General features: G+C 34.6%; 2 protein-coding genes across 3 annotated transcripts in view; both read left to right on the top strand.

Moving 5' to 3' along the window:
- On the top strand, positions 203 to 12,898 carry LOC109831565 (UV radiation resistance-associated gene protein). 2 transcript variants are annotated; one of them, XM_020398908.1, is made up of 6 exons: positions 203 to 564; positions 2,292 to 2,501; positions 6,059 to 6,233; positions 7,398 to 7,564; positions 7,746 to 7,973; positions 12,562 to 12,898. In XM_020398908.1, exons 1-6 carry the CDS (start codon positions 325 to 327, stop codon positions 12,676 to 12,678), a joined length of 1,137 nt encoding a protein of 378 aa, XP_020254497.1. In that variant the 5' UTR covers positions 203 to 324; the 3' UTR covers positions 12,679 to 12,898. The 2 variants fall into 2 exon arrangements, with proteins under 2 accessions (XP_020254497.1, XP_020254498.1); XM_020398909.1 differs by having other exon boundaries at positions 2,295 to 2,501.
- The window catches only part of LOC109831566 (protein SAD1/UNC-84 domain protein 2-like), an 8,912-nt gene continuing 1,290 nt past the window's right edge, over positions 14,118 to 21,739 (top strand). Inside the window, 3 exon segments of the mRNA XM_020398910.1 lie at positions 14,118 to 14,245; positions 14,369 to 14,540; positions 14,542 to 15,394. Coding sequence (XP_020254499.1) covers positions 14,389 to 14,540; positions 14,542 to 15,394 — 1,005 coding nt within the window. The 5' untranslated portion in view covers positions 14,118 to 14,245; positions 14,369 to 14,388.

The raw sequence follows: 21,739 nt of genomic DNA on the forward strand, positions 1-21,739 counted from the left end.
CCTAAGATAACTCCCAAACATACCATTTAACTTTAGCGTAACTGTCTATAATAGTTAAATGCCTTAGAATAACTTTTATTAGCTCGGTATTAAAAGAGAGGTCACGATTGATTAAAGTAGAGGGCATTTATTAAGTGCGATTTACCGGGAAAAAAAAAAAAACCAACACGACATTCACATATAAAAAGGGATTAGTTAAAACGAACCACAAAATCCCTACCTTTGCTTATTGAACCCGACCCGCATCATTTCATCAATGAATCGCCGATGATCTCCTCCGATCTCCTCACCTCGACTCCCCAAAAACGATGAATTCCTTCTCCAATGGACTTCAACCAGAACGACCACATCACCATCGATCTGGATTCAGCTTCATCAGCAGCGCCGCCTCCGGCGGATTCGGAGGAGAAGGAGATGATCGTCATCGGATCCGATAACCCGAAGATCATAGAGTGGGAGGAGTTACAGCAGGAGCTCGCTCGTCTCTGGAGCCTCTCATCTGCACTTAACAAGGCTAAGGAGAAGAAGGAGGAACTCTCCGAGAGGATCGAGGCTATTATCAAGGTTAGGGCTCTTTCTCAATTCTAGGGCTTTTTTTTTACGAAATATATGTCATTTTATGGATTCTTTATGATAATCTGAGTGCAATTTTGCCACTTGTGGCTTGACTAATAGTTATAATAATTGGTTAGCGATGTCGTTAGGAGTGCAATCTTTTGTAGTTTTCGGAAGTAGTAATCTTAATGTTTTCTTTTGGAAAGATGTGTTCTTGGTGTCCTTATAAGTATACTAGGTTGCAGTGTGATGAATGATTGTATGAATCACTGGATGATTGCGACGATGGTTACTCTTAATTCGTAACAAGGGCTCATTTGATCCCATATTGACTAAATAGGGACTCAGTTGCGCGTTTAAAGATTTAGGCTCCCTCTCTAACGTATAGCTTTTAGGCGGTGTAAATAGTTCACTACCAACTCCATCTTTCCATTTGCAAGCGAGCAGTGCGGGTAGTGATGCCAATTTTATAGCTTTGTTCGGGACTATTCTAGTGCAAAACCAAAGACGTGGCGTCAGGTTGCAATGTTTGATTAGTAGACTAGTGCAAAGCCAGCCATGCGAGCATCTGGACTTTGGAAGTCTGTTATGTTAATTACGGTTCATTTGGCCCCACATTGAGTAAATCATGAGTAAGTTGTGGGCTTATTAGATATTCAAGTTCCCACCCTCTAACAACTAGACTTTTGGGGCGAGTTAACTACGGCCTATAACATTTGATCTGGAAGATACATTTTGCATACGCAGAAAGATTTCATGGAATTCTCTGCGGGCAAAGGGTTACATGTATAAACACGCAGTTATATAATCTAAAAATCATGCAATGAATGAAAAAACATGAACAATTTCTCTAATCTGCACTCCAGAATGAAGTATCCTGCTCGCTAGTTGAGTTTCATGAGTACAAGTGAAATTTAGAGGGTGCTTTCGGGGAAATTTTTCGTGGTCAATGTAGCTGTTAAGCTAGGTATTTTTCCCTTCATATATATGTGTTTTGTAACATCCAAAATCAGCTAGTTTTTAAGTCTAAACTGAAAAAGTTTGGATTCCCCAACTTTTGAAAAACTATCTTCTAAGCTCATATAGATAAGCTAGGTTTGACTAAACAAATGACTTTTCTACCCATGGAGGTTACACCAAATAATAATAATAATGTAAGAGCCAAAAGCCGCCAAAAGCCACCAAAAGCTAACATAATTTGTAAGCTTCAAGAAATAAGCCTTTCCAAACACCCTCTTAGTTAGGTCATAGTTAGTGGTGACTAGGTCTAAGTACTTATAATCATAGTAGCCACATGCAAAAAGCTGAATCGGGTTGAGGGTTTAACTCTATTGTTCGTTTATATGAGAGGAATGAGAGTACGCTGAGATGTTATATCTGCTTTTGGCTTTGTAAACTCCTCATTCAAATTGAGCACCTTTATAGAAATTTCATTGAATGCTTATATTCTTTTTGGAGTGTTCTATAGTTGACCACTTTTGGAAAGGTATCCCAATCTTGTAATGAACTTCTCCCCCTTTTTCTTAAAATTAAGGCCTAATTTGGTTCATACAATGTTTCCCCTTCTCTCCCCACATTGGAGAAAAATTTCACGTAGTATCAGTATTTAACTATTTATCTCTTTTTTTTTCTTTTTATTAGACTGTTTTATTTTAGAAAAGAAAAAGATCTCTTCTTTGTAGTTCACTGGTCTTGAATTGATTAATTTTCTGCTTAGCGGGCGGCGATCTGGTCAGCAGGTAAGGGAAGAATATCTTCGTCAGTCCAATGAGCTGGAGGACATGAGAGAAAAGCTTGAGGCCAGAAAACTCACACTGGGGAACTTGTCAATGTACACAAAGAGAACATTAGAGGATGTTGGAAGCCAAAGGGAGCAACTTTGCACTAAAACCAGAATGCTATTAGTTGCTGGCAAAACCCTTTCTGCAGCACACCAACAATTACAGGTAGCTGCAATACCAATAAATTTGCCAGTGATTTTTTTGATGAATTCAGTTCTGAGTATTTTTTTTATCAGATCACTTCCAGGTGGCTATTTTTCTTTGCTTTTCCGTAACTCTTGACTTTTGGTACTATGCATATATTTTTTTTCTCTACCTAAATACTAATACCATAGTTCATACTGGTGATTTTTGTTACTATGTAATAGTTTTGAGTACTAACTAACCCATGGTATAAGACAATAATCACAGGCAGAAATAAAAGCATGCTACAAATAATGGTGTTCTAGCAACGAGTAAATTGGTGGTGGACTTGCACGCTTGATAGACCATAATGAATGTTCAGTATCTATTCAGAAAGAATGTGAGATGGATGTGATCTACTAATATTAATGTGTTGATACCACATTTGGACATGCCAAACTCGGACCAAAGGTGGAGAAAGACTACCTAGATGGAAAGAAACTCACCCTTTGCATAGATTTCACATGTGCCGCAAATACCTATACAAACAATGATGTTCTAATGAGGAATAAATTGATGGAACACTCGTATAATTAAATACTGGACCATAACGAAAAAATGTGATATGCACGTGATCCACTGCTATCCATGCATTAATACCATAGTATGCTTGGACATGTCAATCTATGACCAGAGAAGAAGAAAAACTAGGGGAAAAATAATATTTTAAATATCGGCCGATAAACCCATATTATCAGAGATTTATCGGTTTTGGGGCCTTCCACTATGATAAGTTCGATTCTAAATCTATTATTGTTTTTGGATATTTATCGTTGATAATGCACTGATAAAGTGAGTCATTGGCTGATATTGTCAGCCAAAAAATCAGAATTATTGCTCTTTAGTTTGGGTTTTGATTTCCGACAACGGGCACCTATTCAGCGCAATTTAAACCCAATCCGATCCGAGTTTCTATCATTAGTTAGTGATCCTAAACATAATTATTTATATTTTATTAAGTATTGTTAAATTACATTTTAGAATATTATATTATGTATATCACCATCCGGTAATGTCACTCTGATAAATACGCCGATATAGATTTTGACCGTCCGATAAATTCCCGATAACCGATATTTAAAACATTGGGAAAAAGTTCTCTTACACCTAAAACTTATGTCATAAACCTTGAAATGCTACACACAACATGCCTGGAAAAAAAATATAAAGTGGCTATTTATTAAGTACCGACCAGACAAGAGTAATTTCTCCTAATAGGACAAGCTGCCATTGTTTATTCATAGAATGCTTTTCTTATGACTTTTTATCTTCTGAGCAAGGGTTTTTTCTGTAATTGCAGTTGCAAAAAGGACCACTTCTTGTAACGATGACTTGTTTTTTTACGAAAAGTACTTTGTTTTTGCAACTACGGGAACCAAAAGGTTGCAGTTGCATAGTACCAAATAGCTGCAACTACAATTGTCTTTTGCAAATCGCAGTAGCAAATTTTCACGAATCAAATAAAATTGCCTTCACAATTGTTGGATTTTTTTAGAGCAACCCTTAAGGCAATATGTAACTAGCAACTATAATTGTGACCCATATGTGAAAGAAGAGTAACCTCTCTTCCACCTCATGCAAGCGAAGCCTATGAGGTGTATTTAGATTATTGCTATAGAGCTTTTACACTAGCACGAATATTCACTATTCAGACTTCAATCTTTTTTTCCCTTTCAACTTTCCACCCTTTTATCTGGTGCAGATGTTCCTATTTGCTGATCAAAGCGATACATTGTTTTTTTTATTGGTTGTTGGGAGAAATGTAGCACCAGCCTCAAATATTATTTTCTTGAGCCCTGTGAATTTAAGTTTGATCAGGATCTTCTGATCTGGTGCTCTATATCTTGCCAATATTGTAACTGGGGGAGAGTCACCATTTGAGGACCATGGGGATAAAGGGGGCTATCATATGTTCTGACTATTCGGAAAGTTGTTGCTGGATCTCACTTAGTTGTAGCTGTTTGGATGATCTTGTCTCTGATTGGACTGGATTAGCATATTATAGTTTTCAAGCCTTTTCATAATTTTAGGTTTGCTTTGATATGGCGTATAGGTTTTGTTTTGAATGAACATTTACCAGAAATGTGAAGACTGGGTCTTGAACCTAAAGTCAATCTTAATTTTATTTGAGGTTGTGTCTTTAGTTCGGCCTCTGAATATATTCACAAGTCAGGTCTTGAAGCTTGAAAGATTGTTTTGCGGTTGAGTCTTGATTTTAGCTCAGTATTTTTACTTATAGTTACATGGTTTGCGGTACGTAGCGGGTTGTCATACGAATTCGAGTATGCAATTTGAGACTTTGAAATTTTGGATTGACGGGGGTAGCTTGCTTCGATACGCAAGTTCAATATAGTATGCGATGTAATTTTTTTGGGTACGCTTATCATTTTTCAAAGTGTATAGTAGAAAATTAGAAACTAGAAAACTAATTATGCATTTCAATATTTTTTCATACAAAATACTTTAATACTTCATTTTTATAGTTTTTGAATACATAAAACTTAAAATATTAAATATTAGACAGCCTCGTAATAATTTTTTTCTATTTTGCATCTTTCTTCTCCTTAAGATCAAGTGCATCTTCTGCTAATTCCGTGTCCAAACAATTCCATCTAAGCTCCTCCAACTTACTTGAAGTGTCCTCTAAGTTATCATTATTGTGATCCATATCTCATCCTTTATATGGACCAACTTCGTAATTCTCACAAAATCGTGACAGGAAGCGAATGTTTGAATGGATGAATACTAACTTATCTGCCCTATCATTGTTCAGCCTATTCCTTTTCACACTATGTATGTAGGAATAAGTACTCTAATTTCTCTCAGCTGAAGAACTACTAATAGACCGAGATAAAATCTTCTTAGTAACATCAGTTAAGAAAATAGTGATCTAGAATTAGTTATTAATTTTGGATAACTTTCATTTACTGGAAAATTACTTTCAATAAAATTATCAAAACATATAAAAAATCCCAAGCGCATGTGCCTAAAAACAGACTTGTAAATCAACTTCGATCCCCTCACATTTAGTAAGTTTTTAGGAAGCGGTACGCTAATTTTAGGGAACCAATTCGTGTATCGGAGGGAATCGGTTCGTTAATGTACTGGGAATCGGTTCGCATGAACTGTTCGACAGTTCGGCGGGGGTCTAGGGAATTGCGCAACAATGTTTTTGCCAGATTATTAGTGTGTTTATTTCACTATAGTAGCTCAGTAATTTTACCATATTATTAGTATGCTCTAGTATTAGCTCAATATTTTTACAATATTATTAGTATGCTTAGTACACTGTTCTCGTAGTTAACTAAGCTTGCACGGTAAGCAACTAGATCTAAACCAAAAGAGTGGCACACACCGTATATTTTTAGGTAAGTTAGCAAGTAATGAACTATGAGTTTTACTGCACTATTCTTCTTATGCTTTAGGAAATTTAATCAGCTTACATTGATCTATTCTCTGTGTTCTAATATATGATACTTGTTCAAGTGTTGTCTTTTTTGCGGATGTCATTTAATCGATTTGTTTGAACTTTTCTCTAGGAAGCTAATAAGTTGCTCACTGGAAAAAGGGGTCACGGAAATCTCAAGAAGCTGCAGAAGATGCTTCGGAGTAGACAACAATATATGATAACTCAAGTTTCTACACTTTATCCTGTGAAAGCTTTACATGAATCTAAAGAGAAGATTGATTCACGTCGTGGTAGCAACAAGTCGAGTACTCTTTCTCCCTCTCCCATGATCAAGCTTCACAAGCAACAAATCTCATTTTTATTTTTGGAGATCTAAGTAATATTGCATTGCATTTTCTGACGTAAACAACCATTATGATAATACCTTGATTCTTTGTACGTATGCACGCGCACGTGCGTGTGGTGCATGCATGTGGAGAACTGACATGGGTCGATTTGGATAAAATGGTTATAAAGCTGGTGAACATCTTTGATTCCTTTCTTTTTCCTCCCTAGAATGGATGTTAGTGTCTCCATTAATATCTGGTATCAAGTTAAAATTTATTAACTGCCTATTTTAACAATGGTTGCCTAACCAACGGAAGCAAGAACAAGTACCTTGGATATTTGTACAACAAATTGGACTGAAAAAAATGCTGGTCAATTAGAAATTTTAGATAACACCATTGTAGATAGGGTCTATGCAGTTGTATCCCCTTATCTTCATATCCATCTTCCCTCACCTATTGCCACCACCTTAAATGTCTCATTATTGTTTGTTGGAAGATTATGATTGAAAAAAATTTGCTGTGTATCATTTTTCTCAAGAAGGACATGGTTTGCAGACACAGACATAAATTCATGTGTCTTCTTTATTGATATATCCTGGCATCACTAATAGGTTTCCATCTATTTGAAATAGTTTGGATCACCTTTCACAACTTGTTAATATTAAATTCAAAGGTCTTATGTCATTGCAGACCGACAAGGTTGTTTATCAACTAGTCAAACATTAGTTACCTCATACGTGTGACGCCCATTTACTTACTGTCCTTGCTTCAAATGCTATATATATTTGGTTGTTTCACGTATGGTATACATACACCCTTTTTGTTGTTTGCATCCCGTATAAGCATCATCATTTATTTTATTCTTTTGTATGATAATGTGTGGACAGCAATTGAACTTCTGCTTACTTTCAGAATATGACGTCCTTATCTAATGTCCTTCATTTGTGGTTTTGAAATACAATTTTATTTCTTTAATTACGAAATCCTTCCTGTTTCTGGACCTCTTGTCATTTTAGCATGGTTTCATCCGTTATTTTTTTTCTACTAGCTGGCATCTTTATGTAGTTTTTACACTAGAAGCTAAATAAATTGTCTGCTTTTCTTGAAAGAAGCTAAGATAACTGCTATTATTTTTTTCAGGAGATTCAGCAGGTTCATCTCTCCCAAATATGTCTAAACCTGAGCAAGTATCACCTCTAACCATTTCAGGCCTCCAGCTAACTGCAATTCCTCTTAAGAAAATGAGTTTTTTCAGCAATAAAATGGACATACAGAGATCTGCAACAGTTCTTGGTTATATCGCCCATGTAAGTTTTGGAGCTTTTGGAGGTGGTTAATGTGCTACCAGCTTGAATAAATGATTGCTAGCATGTGACATTTACATACAAGGTTTACAGTTGTAGGCAAAGATGATGGTCCGTGCTCCTTGAGGAGTTCACTGGCATATAACTTGCTAACTCGTCCTATCTTTGTTTGCTTGTTCTGTAGGCAGTCTTTCTAATTGCATCTTACCTAGATGTTCCTCTACGATACCCTCTGCGCTTGGGAGGTTCACGTTCATACATACTTGATCACGGATCCTCAGTTGAGTCTGCGTCATCTGACTTGATGGCACATTCAATCATAGGAGTGAATACAAAGTCTACAGAATTCCCCCTCTTTCTAGAAGGCCAGGATGCTACTAGAGCAGCGTATGCACTTTTTTTGCTAAATAAGGTTGGTGTTCCATCTGTCATCATTCATTTTCCAGTATTAAGTATAAAAAGTGTCATTTCATTGTCTCATGCTCCTGAACTCTGTCGGGATCTTAACTAAGTGTAGTATTCTTATTTAACAAAGATAAAAAAATAGTAATGGTATCCAGCCATCAATTATTTTTTTAGAATGCATGAACACTTTTAAGTTTTGTCAAATCTTCATGCTTCTACTAGTGTAGGCTCGTAGCTTATAAGCTCCCTTGACTTGCCAATTACTTGTCATTTCTATTATTTTGACATCTCTATCAACTGACATTTTCTTGGTTCATACTCCTACTTGATTAATTTAAAATTTTGAAGGTAGTCCTGATCTAGGGAAACTTAACTTACAGTAAGTTACTAATCAACCTTGAATGAAGGCCAGAAAACAATTGTAAGTCAATAGAGAAGGATATTTTGAAGGAGTGACCAAGCATTGAATACTTTCATTGTGATGAATATGCTGAAATTTAGACAAGAGTAGCTCAACTTTTTCAAATATTCCTTTTAGGGGGGTTAGTCAAGTAGAACTCAAAATTTGAACTGGAATAATTTGTGAGACAAATTTTTATAGTGTTAGTCAATTGGAACTAGAACTTGGATAAAATTATACAGTGTTAGTCAACTAGAACCGGATAAAAAGTAGAATTGGGATAATTGTAAAACTTTATCCACTTTTATGAAATTTATGTAGAAAAGAGAGAGTTCTAGTCTCCCAAATTGTCCTAAGTTTTAAATTAAAACTAGATGGTAAAAAACTAGAACTTTCTTTTTTTACTTTTTTATTTTTCATATTTCATTTCTTCATCATCTTCAAAGAATCAAAGCACACCATAAGCGAGATCACACATCTTCTTACCTTCTATTTGATGTTATTTTCTTTTTTTATTACATATTAGAATTGTATAATTAATTTGAATTTAAAATTTATAAAATTCATGTTTTATTAAAAATTAATTAAAATTGAGAAATGGCGGAATGATGTATAGCAAATCAAAAAAGAAAGAGGCAAAAAGAAAAACTTTTTTTCTAATTTGTATGACAATAATAGTCCCAAAAATTCAAAAAATTACAAGTAATAATAATAATATCTTATAGTCAATCCAATAGTTCTTCAAGACTAATTAACACTGAAGTAAATAATTAGTAATAATAAGTTTTTAAATATATACATAGTAGTCTTATCATCAAAATGCATGACTTATATGCTAATTAATTATTAAAATTTATCCTTAATTATACTAACAATTCTCCCACTAAAATATCTCATTTCAAAAACTTACTCCCAATTATCCCACTAAAATATCCCGCTTTAAAAAATTATCCCATACTAAAAACTGTTCCATTTCTATCAAAAATGTTCCAATTGGCTAACACCCCCCCTAAATGAATTTTGTGCTCTTTGTTAAAAGCATCACCTACAAGGCCACAATAGTCTCATATCATAACAGTAGCTTGTAACTGAACAATTATAGTTATCTCTTTTACTTGAGTCCTTTTGTAGGCCGATTTTAAGTCAATATATTTTGACCTAGATCCAACATGTGCAAAGCCGTGAAGTTTCTAGTTGATATGTTATATGCATCTTATAGTTAGTTTTCTTTCTAAAGCAATATCTTAGCATGTAACTTGTAAGAGTTCCGCTTCACTTGAGTTTAAATGGCTTAGCGTTAGAAATTGGTGATAATTTTTATTTCATATTAATATTATTAATCTGATAAAAAAGCATTACAATAGATAAAGTTTCTTCATGTAAAATTTTTAAGAACTAGTTAGTTCTGATGTATGAGATAATTTAGCTCTTTGCTTTCGATGTTAGCATTAAAAAACCAAATTGTTGCTTAAAAGGATGTGATGTAGAACATCTAGAAGATTAGATTAGTTAGGATTTTTAGGATACGATTTTAAGATATTTGGATAGGATTGGATTAGTTATTTGGTTAGAGTTGTTATTTTTTATTTTATTGGATTTGATTAAATCTATTAATTAGAATTTGGATTTATTTTATTGCTATAAAAAGGATTGTAATATTTCATTTTAGAGAGGGAGAATTGATGAATAAAATATGAGTTTTGAGAAATGGTTTGCAGTGATTCCATAGGCGTGAAGCCACGTTGTTTGATTAGGCGCTGAGAGTGAATCTGGCCTATCAAGTTTATCCTTTATCTTTCTTGTTTCATTAGCTTTGATCTATTTATTCCTTCCTCAAAATCTCAACCGGACACCTCTCACAGTCATCGACCTCCGATAAGTTCTCCGACGATCTTCCTATTAAGTTTTCCAGTGACCGTCCCCCATCAGAATGTGCTTACCGTTATTCATTATAGTTAACTATAGCTAATATGAATTTTTTCCTTGACCTTCGTCCTGTAATGATTATTTGTATATTAACCTGACAGGATATAACTTTATCGATCTTACTTAAGTGTATTTTGCATAGTTGACTTTGATATATTTAGTTGACATACTAATGGAGATAGTGACATCTTAAATCTTTAGAAGTATTCCCATCATATGCCCATTAGCTTTTAAGTTAGAAGATATTGCGTTTACTTGGGTATGAGATGAACCAGGCCATGCCTTTTAAATTTTAATAAACCATAGTCACCTCTTCTTTCATTCTCTTACTTTTATTCTTGTCATGCGGTGTAACACCAAAAAGTTATCAAATGTTTTTAATTTTCATTATTCACAGCATCCTTCTAGTTTCAATATATTTATCATCTCTCTTCTTGTTTCGTCTGCTGCCTTTCTTTTGAAGCCTTCATTAACTTTATCAGTTTAGGGAAAAATGGTGGTAGCAAAGAATAGGAAGAAAACATGTTCCACCCAGAGGCAAGTATCCAAGAACAAATGGATCAGGAAAAACAAATTGGGAAATTTATAGAAAATTAAATGAGAATTCAGCTTGACAGATGTCAATAGATGTTTGAACAGGATTATCTAAAAATGTTCAATTGTCTAAGAGAATCCAAACAAACACATTGTGTTGGAAATACTGGTCAAGATCTATGTCTTCTACCATCTTTAAACCCAAAGTAACTCAATCAGAAATCTTCAAAATCTTTGTCAATTTGGAATTGACTCAGCTTGAGGATTCAAAGGATGATCGTGAAGTTGATGATGGTAATTGTCATAGTCCATGTTATAATAAACTTCTAACCATCAGCACTCATCACAATTTCAGAGTTTTTATGTAGTGGAAGGGTCCTTTAACATGGTATTAGAACAACACTGGTTCAAGTCCAACTAGCCACAAATTTAAGCATTTTAAAAATATATATATAATGTTGCACTGAGTCTAGGTTTTGGCCAATGAAAAGAAAACACTCAACATGCAGGGGCATGTTTGAATGTGAAATTATAATCCTCAACCCTCATTGCACCTTTAGAGTTTTGCTTTAAGAGTCCCTAGAGCAGACGGTGGGAATTATGATAGGTACAAGGTAAGAACTTATTAAGGAATCTTCATAATGATGTCCTACGGAGTGATCTAAATACTGAGCATGATGCCAACCTGAAGAAAGTCAAAATGAAAATTTATAATTTGATGGAGATTGGGTTCACATTGCATGTTTTGAATTGGCTAAAGTAATTAGAGGACTATTAGAGTTGCACAATATGTTGGAAGTCAAGCGAGCTTGCTTTGCTAAGATGAAGCTTGGTGGGTTTGCAAATTGTCAAAAGTTACAAAGGCATGTAAAGAGAATAGGCCAACCTTCAATGACCACATAGGGAGAAATGAAGGTGAAAATTTAGGGAGTAATACATTTCCACATAGTATCGGGATAAACCTTGAAAATATTGATTTTTAATTGTTGTTGAATCTAACCAATTATTGCATTGGACCCATGTTTTATTATTATATCTATTAGATATTAGTTAATTGAGTATTATTAACACAATTTTAGGCATTACAGTTAAAATTTTAAAACCCTTATGAGACCTTTGCAAAAACTATACATTTATATATTTTAGATAAAATCATAAATTTAAGCATAACATAATTCATGTTTTAACTGTATATTAGATTGTCCCGACCACTCTACCCCACACAAGAAAAGGGAAGATAGAATCAAGAAATTATACCTTATCATGGTTTCAAGATTTTGTTAAAAGAAATAGACCACATCCATGTAAAATGAAATACCGATGACCTGTACTCTTCTGGATGCTTGTTTCCTTGAAAATTTATTGGAATGCCTCACAAATTAATGAGTAATTGAAACATAAGAATTAAGAAGCCCATAGATAAGCATCTTGTTACAATTGTGTTCTGGCCGTGTATGTTGTTGAATAGGAATTTTACATGGATTATCCAGCCTTAATTTTCTAAGGAAGAGAATATAGCAAAAACAGAACATCTGAAAGTTTCAACCTTATTGTCGTTCAGATTCTTATTGTTTTCGGTCTATTGCAAAAATAGAACATCTGAAAGTTTCAAAAATAGAATATTGCAAAAATAGAACATCTGAAAGTTTCAACCTTATAGTCGTTCAGATTCTTATTGTTTTCGGTCTATACCTGCGGCTTCTGCGAGTAACTAACGCTCTTTACTTTTTGGTAGGATTTGGAGCAACTTCTGAATTACATTGGTGCTGAAAGTTTGGGACCTCGACATTGTTTAGCAAATTTGAAGGAACTTACTAGAATTATTCAGTCCCAGGAGTACATTGATGGTTAAATCAAATGGTTCATATTAATGAAAGATGAAGTTCTGCTCGCTTCCATACCTTTCCTCTCTTTTCTTTGTTGTCCAATTTTTTTTTCTTCTGTTTTCCTGCTGTGTTATCATGGTGCATGTTTTTGTCAAGCACCATTGTGAAAAGCTCTGTAAGACTGTAAGTAGTCGAATGTCCGAGAAAACATATATGTTGGAATTAGAAAATATATATCTTTATTTATTAATTATAGAAAACATATATGTTGGATGCCAAGAGTGGGCAGTTCTCTGCCGCACATGGGAAGAGGCGAATTACCGTATCACACCTTGCTTTCCCTTAAACATCAGAGACCTGCTCGCTTGCATTCATGTGGTTCTGATAGAATGTATACTAGTAATGCACATATGCATTTTCTTCCCACCTTATTGAAATATATCTAATTTGCAAATTGTACAAAGCTATAATTTAATGAGATTATGAATCAATCATGAAATCCGCCATAAGTTCATATATTCACAAAAAAGAAAAGGATAAGATTAAGTCATAAATTCAACATAATATCTGATCCGTAATCAATACACATTAAAAAAAATCTGAACGATAAACATAAGAAAAAGTTTATGTGGACTAAGCGCTTTGTCTAACTAATTTTTTTTATTTGTTAGATATTTTTGAGATTTGTATTGGTATATGATACATATTATGTTAGTGTTTATGTCCGTAACATAATAGCTTTTATGTATGTATCTTGATGCGTACGCACACTAAGCAATAACCAATATACAAAGGGTTTTACAACTAGTACACTCAATAAAAATCAATTCAACCAATATAAAAATCTGTACAGTCAAGTAAAAAATATGCAAATGTAGTTACGTAATTACTGAATCAGTACAATGAATAATGCAAAAATAACTAAGTTCAAAATTATTTTTGACACACTGTTGCATCATTATGGTTCTGATTTTGAATCTAAAGTGGGGCCTTCGTGTGAATTTTTCTCCCCAATATCAACCGTCCAAGGGATTTTTTTTCTTTCTGGAAATCAACCTTAAAATTAAACTTGGGTAATTATATAAAAACCACATTTTATTTTTAATTATACATAAACCATCTTTATTATTTTTTTTGCAATCAACTACCTCCTAGTCAAATTTAAATTACCTTTAAGAAACTCACATTCAAGATAAGTGGCGGATAATTTTAGTGTTTAGTTCTTATTTAAATACAACTAAAGTATATTGAATTTGAATTTTTAAGCTTATTTTTTATTTTAATAGTGAAAATTTGACTAATAGACGGTTGATTGCAACAGAAACCACCTATATATAAATTGAAAATAAAAGATGATTTTCTTATAATTACTCTATTTTTAAAGGCGGTTTCTAAGAAAAAAAATCATAATAAAACATAAGTACAAGTTTGGAGGTTAATCACAATTCTCCAAATTAAAATTGCGCTCTTCTACGCTTCATTACCGTCCTATTCAAAATAAAGGACACAACTTTCCAGCCCCCTTCTCTTCAAAAAAAAACCTAATTACTCCTCCGTTGGCGCTCGAGCACCGCTTACTCCCCCAATCCGTTGGTAACAATCCCACCCAATTCTGGATCTTGATTTCTAGGGTTTTCGAATAGGGTTTATTTCCCGTTTATCACTACCAAATTCTTCACACATTTTTAAATTTCGCTGCTTTCTGCTCTGAATTAGGGTTTCCTGCTCCAATATCCATGTCTTCGTCCAACGAAAAACTGGCGACTCCTGAACCGAGGAGGAGGGCAGTGAACACAAATGGCGAGATTTCGACGGAAATCAACAAATCGGCGATTGTTAACGGCAAGGATTTGGGCGAGAGGCCGAAGGAAGCGGCGGAGTTGAGGAAAGGGTTGGCCACCGTTGGCCACCGCCACTGTCGCTTACCATAGGAAGAGGAGACACGTGTCGAGATCGGAGACGCCCAGGTGGCAGACTGTGCTCAGCGTTCTCACGAAGCTCTGCTTGCTTGTTGTGGGCTTGTTTTGGCTGGGGCAGATGATATTGAAACTTAGTAATGGGGATACTGTGAATTACCCGTTTGCTGTGATGGAATCTGATGGAAGGATTTCGGAGGTTGAGGCTTTTGTTAAGAAGACGGCGAAGATGTTGCAGGTTCAGCTTGAGGTTGTTGATAAGAAGATTGGGAGCGAGATTGGCAGTGCGAAGAAGGAATTGGCGAAGAAAATTGAAGAGAGGAGTGTAGCTTTGGAGGAGGAGTTAAAGAAGCTCGACGCGAAAACCGAGGATTTGGGCAAGTCACTAAATGATTTGAAGGACATGGGTCTGCTCACAAAGGATGAATTTGAGAGTTTTAAGAATGACTTGAAGAAGAGGAAAGGTTCTTCTGGAAATGATGAGGATGTGAGTCTTGATGAGATTGGGGCTTTGGCGAAAGAGATTATTGAGAAAGAGATAGAAAGGCATGCAGCGGATGGGCTTGGAAGGGTGGATTACGCATTGGCTGCCGGGGGTGCTAAAGTGATTGCACACTCAGAACCTTTTGTCTCTGGAAAAGCTAGCAACTGGTTTGCTGTTGGAAAGGATCGGGGTAGAATTCATTCTAATGCGAAGAAAATGTTGGAGCCAAGTTTTGGAGAGCCGGGTCAGTGTTTTGCGTTGCAAGGGACCAGTGGTTATGTGGATATCAGGCTCAGGACAGGAATTATTCCTGAGGCACTCACTCTGGAGCATGTCTCCAAGGTATGTATTTGCTCTAACTACATTTGTTTTTTGTGATAAACACAAAGCCTGTAACTTTTTATTAGACTTGTATTCTTTTACGACACTATTATATTTTAACGCTGAACCTGTTGGTTATCTTTTATGCATAGAGAGTTCAACATAATGCATGGAAGCAACACTTAAATAAATTGATATACAAATTACCAAATAGTGGTTATGAATGTAGAAATATCATAAATGGTGCATTATTTACACTTTAACTTGCTTGAAAATTATCACCTTGCAATAAATTGACATTTGACCTATCAGTTATCATCAGTTTACACTTACAAACGTAAATATATGTATGATCAGTTATTAGATTCTAGTTATACTTACAAATTTGGATTTATAAATGATGCATTATTTATGCTTTAACCTGCAACCTTTGTCACCGGGCAATATCTATACTACATTTTCTGTTGACATAACTAATGATTGTGAGTCAATTTGAGTTGCTAGAGGAAGACGAATTCTGAGTTGTGGGAAAGTTAGCGAGTTTCAAGTATCTTGATAAGTATGGGTTGACTCATTAATATGAATTATTAGGGTCTCCTAGAATGATTTTGGATGGTACTGTATATGGTCCTATGAACGATGAAAGATCCTGTTTTTTCTTGGATAAAAAGACAGATGGTCATAACTCCACAGATTGACTCTTTGCATTGAAATTCAATGTTGTCAAATACATTAGTTTATGCGAGTTTAAACTACATTGTTAGGCTGTGTTTGACAACGAGAGTTAGCTTAGGATTATTAACTCTAGCTAACTTTTTGCCAAACAAATAGAATTATAAAAGTTAATGTGCTGAAGCTCAACTACAGTATTAAGACTTGCTGAAAATGCTCTTGCGGCCCTACTTTTGAGAGAGATCCGTGAGTTATAAATCCACCGTCTGGGTGAAATTAGCCTAACTCATCATGAGTCACAGATTCAGTTTTATTTCTTTTGAACTTTGCACAACTTCTGCATCTTTATTTTTCTAGACAAGCAATACAGCGTCCTTGGGGTTAAAACAAAGTATGCATATTGTGTTGTTAAAAGGGGCTTATAATATTTAAAAAAAAGGAAATGCTAGCATGCAAATTAGTTGGGTTTGAAGCTGTTTCTGTTTTTATGCTAATTGGTTTCTTACTAATGGGAAGATATTAGGAGAGCAAATATGTCTTGTGTCATCATGGAGGAGGTATTCAGCAACCCCCAATCCAACTATAAAGACATATATGTATCTAATGCTTTTTAGGAGCCAATCTTAAAATCTCGGAACAATATGTACTTGAAACTTTTTTCTTAGCTATTCAATTGTATCTTTTCCTAAATAGATTATAGGAACGAGACAATCCTAAAATTATGGACAAATGTGTACTTAAAACTTTTTGGCAACTAACCAATTGTATCTAACTGATATTTCATTTTAGAACTTACAAAGTTAATAAACATTTGGTTTTTAAATCTAATCGTGGTGTGCGTCATTTAAAAGGGAGAGAGAAGCTTTTAAACTTTTTTCAGAAATATGAACGATTCTATCATATAGCATATAGAGATTCAGAAGTATTAAACATAAGGAATCCAAACTTGAAAAAGATAAACCATTCCATTTGTCATAACATATATAATTAGGTTCTAGGTTACTCGGATACGATGTTTTGGGTGTTGTGTCCTGTTCGACACAGATTCTTCGCGAACAAGCTATGGACACATGTGGTTCAAAGCAAAACCAGATTTCTCTATTACTTATGCCCTAAACTAATTTCTTTGGTAATATTGGGTCAAAACCAATTAGTTTTTTAATCTGAAAACCGAGGCTCGTTACTTAGATATTTAAAAAATACTCATCATATATCCCATGCGATCAAAACCAAACTTTTGTTATTAAACCTTATTCTTGGTTTGATTTAACTTGATTCTTAATTATATGTTAAAAAAAGAAACATACAAATATTATAGGCATTTTTTTCAATATTTGATCTAATATAAAATATATGTATAACTTTGTTCTTGTATCCTACATTTTACAATTCTGCCATCTCCCGTGTCCATATCCGCATCTGTATCCGTGCTACCCAGAATAGGTTAAATCTTAGAACACAACTCTCTCCCTTTCCCCTCCACCTCTTCTCTATATGTTTGTCCCCACTCTGTCTTCTTTTCTACAGATGTGTCTTAAGAGAAATAATATGGATCTTGTTTCTCTCCTATTAAATTTAAATATAACCTGTTACAATATTTGTTAATTTTGACTGTCATCAAGGGTTATGATGAACCAAAATTAGTATGCTACTTGTATTCTTTTTCTTCCTATTTAAATTAACATTGAAAACAAATTGTGTATTGATTGGAAAATAAAGTAACCCGGTTTAATTATATGTACATGTGAGGGAGACCTAATAATTAAACTATCCAAAGAGAACATCTAATCCACCAATGAAAAAATTTAACTAAGTTGCATCATTTATATCTTGAAGTTGATTGGGCCAGGTTTAGAGATGTTGCGTAGGGCCTAGGGGGTGGAGTGAGGCCTTGGCAAAACCCTTCAAACCAAATTACTAATTGAAATAGATGTGACAATTTCAAAAATTCATCCTTTACTTATTCGAGATGAGTATCTACCGGATGTTTGAGTACTTATGCAACATTCTCATGATGCTTCCAAAGGATAAATGTCTTCTTCAGTAACCTGCATTATGACGTATTATCATTTTGTCTAATTGTTGATGTGTAAATAATTAAGCGGATAAAAACCAATCATATAAACAACCTTATTCAAGAAACCATATCTGATTTATTATTCAATATTCACTACTAAAAAGACATCTATTTAGTAAAATTTAATAGTATTTATTGGAAAATTAACATGGGTGACAAGTGACTTTTAGGATGCTTTCCTAAATGGAATCTACCTACCCAAGTGAAAGTTGTGTCTCTAGCCTTGAGAACATGTACGGATGATGAGTATTAACTAGGTCTTGTGTCTCCATACTTGGAGTATTCTTGTAGTACGAGAAAAGAATGACTATTTTAGCGATGAACCCTTAAAAAGTTGAAAGAAGAGGATTTTTATAGATGATGCCGAGATGTAAGATTAATGACTCCATATCTTTAGTCTAATGCTATTCTAAAATAATCACTTAATTCTTGTTGTTTTTATTATTGTTGATGTTGCTTTTATTTGCATGTGCCATTCTGATTAGGAACACCTTAACATGTTATTAATATTTTAGATACGGATATGTTATTGGTTGATGTGTGCATTGTTAGCATGATTTATGCTATGGTGCACGACCTACATGGAATAATTTGTACACTTTCAGCATTAACTAGAGCAGAAACTAAGAGGTTACATCTTTCAATTACGAAAGAGTTAGAAAAGATATCACAAAGTCATCATCATGTATACTACTATGAAGTCAAGAATATAGTAAATTATGTTGGCGATCATTGTCTTTGCATGCGGATTAATCTTATTATCATTCAAATGCTTGTGGAGTGGTGGTAGATGTTTTCACAACAGTAAGGAGATGCTTGCTGTATATGATTTGGAAGCTAGTGTTTAGCACTGGGATTATGAAGAACCATAAGAAAATGCATTGATATCATTGTTCCTAACTTTGAGTTTAGAGGTGACTAGTCTAACCTCGTAAATATCATGTTAAGTATGGATCCTAAAGGGTTAAACTTGTAACCGTTTGAAATAACCTTCTAAGGATTTTTAGAATTCATCTGTGGTGAAGTCAAAATTTATGAGGACCCCAAAAGATAGTCCCACATTGATTACCCTAAAGAAAATAAAATTGTTTATATAGTGAAGTCAAAGGACTCAATGTAGCATTGGCTAGCCAATTTTGATAGTGATTTGAGTCAAACAACACACTATGCTCAGTGGGTTACATGGTTTATACCACGTTGACGGACCTGCAAGCCTCGGCATGACGAATGGTATCATAAATATTTGCCAATGGGAAGTGCAGAACTAAGTGCTACACAACGTGAGTGCAGTGGGAGCCATATCTAAATCTTGTAGGAGCTACCGATAAAATCCATATTGCCTGGTAGTGATACTGGGATGATCAACTTGTCATGTCGCGGTGAGGACGTCGCATATTTAACGTCGAGTAGTTGTGAGGCCCCAGAGAGATAATCCCACATCGATTGTTTTAAAGAAAATAAGAGTGTTTATATAGTGAAATCAAAGGACTCAAGTGTAGCAGTGGTCAGCTAATTTTGGTATTGGTTTGAGCCAAATAACGTACTGCACTCAGCACGTCCCACAACTTACACCACACCGACGGACCTGCGGGCCCGAGGCATGACAAAATTCTTCATTGTTTTGCGTATCTTAAGTTATATCCGAAACTATGGTGTTCCACTTAATATCATGTTCTTTCTAAATATCCTAGCAGTGTTTATTCTAATAATCTAGATAATAATCTATAAGAAAAATCTAGTTCACTTTAGTATTTACTAAAACTACTATGATGAAAACTTCTTAAAAGTTTCTCATTAGCGTTAAGTAAGAGTTAGTTGATATTTGAATATAATCTCTGCCTGGATCCAGTGAAGCGTATAGGGATAGTAATAATCTACATCAAATAGAATATGGTATAATCTATATTTCTTCTGCTTATATAAGACACGTCTACAGTCCAATCTAATATGCTTATATTTAGTGTATGCAATCTCATGATTTTGAAGTATATTGTGAGGGCATTCTTTGGGTTTTTAAAAATATCTCAAGTCTCAACTCACATGGGTAGGACACCAAAAGTTTGCAACCATAAAGCTAGATTCTTTTTTAATAATAGTAACAAGTGGGCTAAATTACCGCATTGGTCTTTTTTGTGCACCTCTCTTATCAGTTTGGTATTTTTTTAGCTCAAGCGACGTTTTGGTATTTTTTCTGAGCCAAATGTTCAATTAGACCTAAAACTTTGCCGCTAGGCGAAAAAAGCCGCAAAACCTCATGTGATAGTTATTAGTGTTATCTTATTCATGAGGAATGTGTCAGAAGATTATTTGGCACATTGGTATAGTGATACTAACTCTGCCCAAGTTTTGCAAGAATGTTGAGTCTACTATAAGTAAGTAAATTTTGGAACAAAGAAGAGAACGACCTTACCTTCAAATATAGTGAAGAGAAAACTTGGAAGACCGAAAACTGCTAGGAGAAGAGGTTTCACGCTTTTTTTCCCCTAGAGGCGAAGTTATGGGTTAAATTGCACCTTTGGCTCAAAAACAATACCAAAGTATTGTCGGAGCTAGGAAAAGATATCCACAACTGACAAAAGGAGTGTACAAACAATACTAATCTGGTAATTGGGCCGTAACGGATGATTTATATGTCAATGTTGTTGTATACATAATAATTTACAAGTGCTTCATGTTTGTAGATTAAATAGTTACACTCTGAGTTTCCTATGAACGTATAGTGTTAGATTGTTGATACTTCTAAAAATTCTTTCATATGCTTGAATCTTTTGGCTGATTTAGACATTATCTGATGTCAGATAATATCAAGTCATATCAAACACATATACTACTTTCTTGTGTCATCAGAGCAGATTGCAGTAACAGATAATAGTTGCAGATTAGAATCAGATATCAAGGTATCTGGTCGGATTCACCTTCCAAATAAGTGAAATCATGAGTTAAACTCTTTCACTCCTTTGACGATCTTATGGTGGTTTTTAATTTTTCTTTCAATGTGTGTGCCGCATGAAGAACTAAATTATCCATGAAGCAAAGAAAACATGATTGTGTTGGACTGGAATAATAGAATACCTAAAAATAATGTGGATAAATCTTGTGTTGAGAATTTGTTAAAGTAGATTTTGCTAATGAATACAGTATTTCTGGGTTTTTCATGATGCATATACTGATCCAAATTGCTTTTTCTATGCATATCCTGCCTCTCTGCCCTCTCTCCCACCATCAAATACACACGAACACAAGCGTACGATCATCCATAGGCCTGCATGCATGTGTAGATTTACATGTTACCTAGAACGTGGTGAACTGTCCTACAGTGTCTGACATGGTAAATTTCTTTTAGGAAAACAGGATACTTGTACACATCTGTTTGTGTGGACTACACTATATGATCCATGTTTAGTGGACTACACTATATGATCCATGTTTAGTGGAGTAACGAGCTGTCTGTAATGTTATCTGTTCAAATATCATCACCACAATGGGCTGTCTGTAACATTATTTGCCTAAAGCTGTGCCTGATAGTATGTTGTGTTCAACCATCCAACATTTCAAATTTCGCAACAGTTTAATGCCCGGGTAAAACTGCTAAATATAGCATTAGTAAGGATAAAAAT

Source organism: Asparagus officinalis, chromosome 2, assembly GCF_001876935.1.
Source record: "Asparagus officinalis chromosome 2, Aspof.V1, whole genome shotgun sequence".
NCBI lineage: Eukaryota > Viridiplantae > Streptophyta > Magnoliopsida > Asparagales > Asparagaceae > Asparagus > Asparagus officinalis.

Bases quoted from the DNA above. Each gene is read 5' to 3' on its own strand.
- LOC109831565 (XM_020398908.1), top strand. From the start codon at position 325: ATGGACTTCAACCAGAACGACCACATCACCATCGATCTGGATTCAGCT. The intron at 2,502-6,058 runs GTAGCTGCAATA...ACTTTTCTCTAG, and splicing joins CAGCACACCAACAATTACAG to GAAGCTAATAAGTTGCTCAC. The intron at 7,565-7,745 runs GTAAGTTTTGGA...CTTGTTCTGTAG, and splicing joins TTCTTGGTTATATCGCCCAT to GCAGTCTTTCTAATTGCATC.